Source organism: Thunnus maccoyii, chromosome 10 (assembly GCF_910596095.1).
Source record: "Thunnus maccoyii chromosome 10, fThuMac1.1, whole genome shotgun sequence".
Taxonomy (NCBI): domain Eukaryota; kingdom Metazoa; phylum Chordata; class Actinopteri; order Scombriformes; family Scombridae; genus Thunnus; species Thunnus maccoyii.
In genome coordinates this window covers 29,567,525-29,575,352 of record NC_056542.1, presented here as the reverse complement: position 1 = coordinate 29,575,352, position 7,828 = coordinate 29,567,525, and the positions used below count along the sequence as shown (strand labels likewise).

Sequence of the window (7,828 nt, the reverse complement as noted above, 5' to 3'; positions counted from 1 at the left end):
AACGGAGCGGCGACGCGGCCGGAGAGTGGAAGAATGTAGGAGGCACAATAACACACAGCTGGGGGAAGGAATGGCAAGGAGGCGCCGCCAAAATTGGCCTGTCCCGGCTCCCCTTAGAGTTGCAACCCTGCAGTCAGGGCTATGAAAATAAAAATGTTTGTTATATGAAGTCATAATAGCAATTTATTTAATCAGAGATAATGATGAGATTGAATTATATGTCCTTTAGAACCTTTATTCCTATGAAGAACTGGCAATAATAATGGCAATAAATAAGAGACAAATACAAGTGTCACAGCAAAATTAGTTTCAGTGAGGGAACACTGCACGCCTTAATAATAATAGGCTGTAAAAGGGACAATATAAACTCTCTATTGACTGTAACAGGCACACATTAGTCCATGGAAACGTAATATCAAAAGTTAACCGCCACCAAAAACACATCTGAGTTTCGCAAATACGCCGCAACTCCTAACATACATTTTCTGGACATTTAGTTTGAATATCAAATCGATGTTTTGTTGTTATTTTTGTTTAGTAAGGAGTTACATGGCTGCTGCCGGGTGACGTTTTGATTTTCATTTCCCCGGTGTGTTAAGGCAGCATTTCTCTCTAAGCAGGTGGTTCGGCTCAGAATCGTCTGTCACTGGAGAGATCAATACAAGCGAGGCTGTGCGTAATTACGCATCAGTGACTACGGCAAGATGCACTCCGACGCTTATCAACCTGGTGAATTGTGCAAATATACCATCACCTCTGGCTATATCAATCACATACCGAAACCTTGGAGATAGGCCTCTTGCGCGAGTGGTAGTAAGGATAATTGATACTTTTTCCTTTGTACGGGGATGGTAATGCGCAATTGACTGCTTTAAATCGCCTCTGTGCCTAGTTCTCTGTCTCTCTCTCTCACATTCACACACATACACACACACCTCGACTACCGATAGGCAGCCCACCGCAGCGCACACAGAATGAGACACGCCTTTTTCTCAGCTCCGTTGTCGGGTCGGTGGGCAGCGGGCAGCCGGTGATTGACCAGCTTCTCTCCCTGATCTGTCAGCCGGCTGGCTTGGCGCCTCCCCTCTCCTCTATAAATGTAGGAAATCTATTCATTCCTTTCACACTGAGCCTGCTGAAGTAAGAGGAACTGTGAGGCTTCACGGGATGTGTTGACAGACTAGAATTCCGCCTTTTGGTTTATCTCATTCTCTCGCTAATTTACGGCAGTATTAGAGTAGCTTTGCCGTGTTTACAGCGCCGTTGTATAATCTCTAATACCCCCTGCTTCCAGTAGTGTAATTGTTTCATTTTTTTCGCTGACTCTCTCTGAGCCGTTGGTTATCTAAGATGAAGGCTGTTACTCCAGTCCACCCCCAGGACTCCTCCTCCAGCAGCAGCCAGCTCTCCCTGCACTGTCTGTCGAAGCAGAGCCTCAACATCGCCCGGTGCAGGATGGAAGAGGAGGACCTGTTCTGCCTGCAGTACGACATGAACGACTGCTACAGCCGGCTGAAGCGCCTGGTGCCCACCATTCCGCAGGATAAGAAAGTCAGCAAAGTGGAGATCCTCCAGCATGTCATTGACTACATCCTGGACCTGCAGCTGGCCCTGGAGACGCACCCTTCTCTCCATAAACAACAGCCACAGCGGACCGGGACCTGCACTCCTCCAGCCTCCAACCCCAGCCGGACACCGCTGACGGTGCTCAACATTGACCACCACCAGGTAAGCTTTAAACAGCGGAGGAGACTCTCCATTCTCCGTTTCCACCGGGGCTTACCCGGGACCCCAGTTTACCTCTCTGTGCCAGACTGCCGTCCGCGAGTCAGACTCAGACAAAGCGCGTCATCCCCGTTATGTGTCATTGTCTTTTCAACGTTAGAGAAAAAAGACATTTTCAAATTGCTGTAAACGTCACATCATAGCCTTGAAAAATGATGCGTAAAGAACGCGTTTGGCGTGGGTTAGATTGCGCACTTGATTGCGGGCTTTATGATTTGCATGATAATGACAGTGTGTGTCAGAGGCCCACCTTATCCCAGGATTGGTGAAGTACCTCAGCCTGCAGCCCACTCCACTGCGCACAATAAGGGCAATTTGTTATTCAATAGGCTATAAGAGAATTTATTATGGGAGATATAGCCGGCTAATTTTCTGCTGCTCTGCTGTATATCATCTATTTTTCAGGGCTTTAGGCCTTGCTTTTATTCAGTCTTATCCATGGGAGCTACATCGTTTTACATGTTTCCTTTTCTTCTTTTTTCTGTAGAGGACGTCAATAGTCAAAAAGCCGGAGGACTCGATTTTATGCCGCTGAGACATGAGCACTGCATTGGTAAGTTTACTCAAAATAACATTACTCATTATTTCAAATGTTTTTTTCTTACTATCATTTTGTTTACTGTGTTGTTTTTTAATCAGACACATGTGGCCAGTAGAAAACACTAAGTGGTGGTCATTGAAGCATCCCCATTAACTTGATTATTGTAGCTTATATGTGGTGTAAATTGATAATCTCTAGAGTGCTCTGGGGAGGCCAGTAGATGTCAGGGAAAATAATAATTGAGGAACATGAAATTGGCACCAGCCTCAGAGGCAGCTGTGCTTTGCGCAATAACTGTCACTGGTGTAGCAATCTGGGAAGAGGAGAGGGTTAAAACCTCAGCTTGCCCTCTATTTCATTCTTACACACACACACTCCTTCCTCTCTCTCTGTCTGTCACTCATTCACTCCCTCTGTCCCTCTCAGTTACATTCAAGCTGCTTCTCTGGTTTTAATGTTAGATTTACAGCAGTGGAACTACACACACCTGGATAAAACAAGCACTAAACGCATGTATGTACCTGGTGTGTGACAGTAAAAGACACTCTCCCAGTCTTTCTGAGAGCCTCGGCTGTTTTAGGCTGCCTCTCGTCAGCCCTGCCCAACAGCCTGAGGAGCTGTGTGGTTGTTGTTTGACCTGGTTTGTTTTGGGTTGTTGATCAAGCATGGCCTCTGTTTTGTCGGTGGCGCCAGTCAGTCTGGAGCTCTGCAGCTCACCCCCCCGCCTCTATTCATCCCCTCCACAGGTGTGCAGGCTGCACAGAGCCGCTCCAAAGCCAGCAAAGCTTCGCCAGGGACTCACACCCAACTGGAGGCACAATCACAAGGGGATTTCAAAACCGCTGGGAGGAATTAAACCCAAATAAAATCACTATTCATATCAGCTTTTTTTTTTTTGGTTCCATAGAATGAGGAATCAGTGTGTAGACCTCCCCCTCTCCTTCCCCTGTTTAAGTTGCTCTAACTTCTTGTCACTTGAAACTTTCCTAAAAGAGTGAAACCACGGAATCCCCATGTTTTTGTTGGAAACCCGTCTGTCAGCAGCGTATGAAAACTGTTTGTGAATTGTGCTTAAAGAATAACTAAAAACGACTCCAGTTTAAAGCTTTACTAAACTGCGAAAATCATTGTACATGTTTTGGACATCTATTGTTTAAAATAGATGATTTGTGTTGAACAGGGATGTCATCCCTGGAATCTTAAAATGTTTGATATTGTAAAGAAGAACAATTCTGATTCGAGACAATTAAGATTGTACATATAGAGAAACAAATGTTCTATAAAAGTATGTGAAAGGAATACTTATATGCTTAAAATAGACTATTGTAATTATAAGATATTTTTATTAAAAGCCTTTTTTTGTCGTTATGTAAATATTGTGTTTCCACTTTTAAGTCTTTAGTGAATGAATGTGGTTATGCTCTGCCAATAATGTCCTCACATGATGATATCAGTTAACTCTTTGCAGTGTTTTTGGAATAGTTGAATATGTAGCATGTCAGGCTCATTGCAGAGATATTGAATGTGCACTGAAGCAGCCCTCCCTGTGTAGATATGTGGTGGAGTTCAACACAACTTCTTTTATTTGCCCTGCTCAGCTTTCTCTTGAATTGTTTTGTACTCATTAACTATGACATCTTTGACCCGCTCGGAGCGATGGGTCGGTCTGCTTTTTGATCTTTTTGTTTCTTTTCTTTTTTTTTTTTTTTTGTAAAGGCCTAATTTCATTCTTTTACATTGCACTCTTGTTAAAAAACATTAATCTGATAGCACTTCATAAAGTGTTTATAATGTAATATCTAAAAACCACTGCAAAACAATGTCTCCAATGTATCCCTGTGCAGTCAGAGCTCCTTTAGGAGTTAATGATTGACACCATGAAATCATTAAACTTTGGTTATGAATTGATGAAATATGTGAACATAAACAGACTCTTTTTGGACTACAACCAACTGTAATCAGCCAGGCAGCAGGATGTCTTTTAGTGGATATTAAATGATTTCCCTGTCGGAAAGTCAGCTGCCATTGTTAATGTAAAGAGAAAAAAAAGCCTTTATTTTTCATGACATTGAACACCGAATTTACCTCACCACCCTCCTGCCAGTGTGAGAGGGCACTTGTACATTACTGTCAGCTGCACTGTTGGACTTGACCTTCACTGGCTTGTGAGGAGTTGTCAAAACAATTAAAGTTTCCAGGAAGAATTGTGTCGTCTCAAGTTTTGTCTCAAGGGGCATCTTGATTTCAATGCCAACGCTGTCACGTGAAATAATGAGGAAAAACAGGGAGGTGTGGTATAACACTGCTAACTGAGCAGAAAGCATTCAGTTAGTGGGAATGGAAAATAAAGGGTGGATGAAAATATAAAAATGTTGCAGATGTCATCCAAGTCCTCAAACCTGTTTTACAGGATTCAGGGATAAAGCTTTTTGTTTTCTGGGCTTTTATTAATTCCATCACACCCAGGGCTGACAGCTTCAGCAGGATCACAGAAATACATGACAGCCAAACGGTCAGATTAGTGTCAGTAAACAATGAACAAGGTTTTATTTATTTACATTGTTATAAGCAATATAATCATCAAGCTTGCAACTGTAAACTGTAAATGTCTTCATGCAGAATTATCTATTCTGCATTGAAAAGTTGAAGGTATATTTCCTATTGCAACATATCTTCTTAAACAAAATACATGCAGACATTGTTTTTTTAAGCAATAAGTATGCAAAATGAAACAAGAAAATGTAAAAATAAAACAACGGATGCACAGGTGAATTTAAGGTTTATTTTTACCGAGCAGAAAGAACAGTAGCTTTATTCATCTCATGGACACCGTAGAATTTAAATAGACCTCTGAGACAAGTTCAGTGACAGCAGCACATGAGTGTCAAGCTACAAATAGCGTTACATTTCAATGGTAACCAGTGTGGTTAACCAGTATTCTGGTTAACCACACTGTAAGTTTACATTTTTATTATTTTAGCTGTTTGTTATTTAGCTGATACTTTTGCTCCCTCACAAAGTTAATATAACACAAATTCCCGGGAAGGAAGTATGATGCTAAAAACAGAAAGAGAAAATGTGAAAAGTATTTCTGGTAAAAAAAAAAAAAAAATAGAAAAGAATTGCATAGTGAGGTGCAATTGAAAATCATATTCACACTATTAATTGAAAGAAACTATCAGCACAAGGCCTCATCAGATTTACAGGAGCATTCAAGTACTAGAAACAGCTGGACGTCTCAAATGTTTCAAACAGAAAACAGACTGTTAAGGATTTATGATGATTTTCAAGTATCTAGAAAGTTTTTAAAGATTCAGCCTTTATTCAGCACTTACATTAATTTTAAAATTGAAAGTATTGATTTTCAAATGAAAAGTATCTTTGAAATAATTGCGAAATTTATCCTGAACACAATCATGACGCACACAGACCTGAAAGCACACATGTATCTGTCTCACAGTTGTTGGTTACATGTGAGTATCCTTCCTTTCTTTCCTTCTTTCCCACGGAGCTGCAGGTTTTTTCTTGTAGACACACTGACCCTTGTTTAGTTGTCCCCACATCAACCTGCTGAATGCGGGTTAAAGCAGGCCGTTTGACACCAACAAGCCCGGCGACAGAGGCGCCCTGTGGGTGTCACAGACACCTTTCAGACACCCTGCTCCGCTGTGGCCATCTGAGGATAAGCAGGCCAGGCCACCTGTGTGTGTTTATAGTTCACAGTAAGAGAGCCTGGCCTCGCTGCCCTTGACAAGCACTGTCCTTGTGATGTGAAATGTGTGTGTGAGTGCATGTCTGTGTGTGTGAGTGATAAAAGGTAAAAAAAAAAAAAAAAAAAAACATAAATAAAATGAAAAAACATGTCAAAGCACAGGTGGCCAGCTTGACAGTTAGACCTTCCTGATATGATTAAAGATATTCTGGTTCTCAGAGAAAGGCCTGAGAGTTTAAACCAGGCTTCAGCTGCCATGACTACTGCACACTCGCTGAGATTATCTCCAATTCATTTTTTCCACAAAATGATATTTTGTTTATAGATACATTCAAGGAAACAGTGGAAATAAACCCAGCTTAATTTACATTTTCATTAAATTACATATTAACCAAAAGGGAAACTGATTTTTTTTAAAAAAACATAGCTACTGATTTAAATAAGATAGCATCTACTGTATGAAAGTAAGAAAGTGATGCCTCATCATGATCACCAAATAAAGGTTTACAGGTATTTGCCACGACATCTATGTTCTTGGCTTTACTAGAAATTGTATATAATGTGACTCAAATAACAGTGGACTGAAAAATAAATCTACTACAGAAAAATATCTCAAACTTCATGATTACTTAAGTCACATGTTAATTAAAATTCCCTGTGCATTAGCTGCTGTCCAGCTGAACTTTTATATTCACAGAAACTATATCATTTGTTATCTCATGAAAATGCATTTAACTGTAATAAATGTGGCATTTCCTGGCAAAGACATATGGCATTAATTCAGCAGCCAATCAGCCAGTCACTGATGCTTACAGTATATTTACACACACAGCACATGTACACACTAATTTAGTCCTATTATATGATGTTCCATAAAGACATGTTCTCCCTCACAGCTGCAGTGTTAATACAGCATGGACACAGGACGGAGGACGTCTGTTACAGCGACACGATCTGAAGATCTAATTCTCTCTATTAGTCAGCACCCAAACTGCTGCCATCCCCAGATACATTATTCATCCCCACTCCTATTATACTTTGCTGCAGCCATATGTTGACTCACAATTCCCACTGTCTCGCTATTAGGCAGCATGAGCCACCACAGTGGTGCCCCATCATGCATCTCTCCAGCATTAGCACTGCAGGATTTTCCAAATAATCCCTGTTGGGAGTGAGACAGCAGTGCAGCAGCAGGACGGCGAGTGTGCCCGAAGTGTGTGGGCCTTGTATTTGTGTGTGTGTGTTTGTGTGCTCCCTGGTCCAGATCGTGGGAAAGCATCACACCCAGTTTGATAAGGAGGCTCAAACCACATTGGTCAACCTGTTTCCACTGAGCTGAGGGCGAGGGAGTGGACGCACCGGCACTATGACCAGTCACTCGGAAATGTCATTATGAGCACAGTATCATTATTATCAAAACAAAGGACTGGCCATGCTGCAAGTGTGGATTGTTTGCACAGTTGTGTGTGTGTGTGTGTTCATGTGTTCCTCTTATTTGTGTGCATGACTTGGTGTGTTTTCCTTATATGAGCGCAGTCTTGAAAATGACTTTCCTGCAGAAGATTACAGATGTAAAACCAAAATTACAAGAGGGATTTTTGCAATTTATGAGACACACTATGCCTGATTAAATCTCACCTGCTCCTTATCCATCACTGTTTTATTCTCCTCTTGCAGGTGAACTTGCCGTCACAGACTGTATCCAAGAAAAACTAATCAAATGATTTTTCTAGTGCAGTTCCATAGAGAAGAAACACACCAAGCTCCTAATTCCACAAATTTGTACAACG

General features: G+C 41.4%; 1 protein-coding gene across 1 annotated transcript; it reads left to right on the top strand.

Moving 5' to 3' along the window:
* Window positions 1-1,019: 1,019 nt before the first annotated feature.
* On the top strand, window positions 1,020-4,530 carry id4 (inhibitor of DNA binding 4). Its single transcript, XM_042424254.1, has 3 exons — window positions 1,020-1,728; window positions 2,273-2,338; window positions 3,073-4,530. Exons 1-2 carry the CDS (start codon window positions 1,351-1,353, stop codon window positions 2,318-2,320), a joined length of 426 nt encoding a protein of 141 aa, XP_042280188.1. The 5' UTR covers window positions 1,020-1,350; the 3' UTR covers window positions 2,321-2,338; window positions 3,073-4,530.
* Window positions 4,531-7,828: the final 3,298 nt, after the last annotated feature.

Excerpts from the sequence above, each read along its gene's own strand:
- id4 (XM_042424254.1), top strand. The coding sequence starts at position 1,351 with ATGAAGGCTGTTACTCCAGTCCACCCCCAGGACTCCTCCTCCAGCAGC. Across the intron at positions 1,729-2,272 it reads TCAACATTGACCACCACCAG|AGGACGTCAATAGTCAAAAA; the intron begins GTAAGCTTTAAA and ends TTTTTTCTGTAG.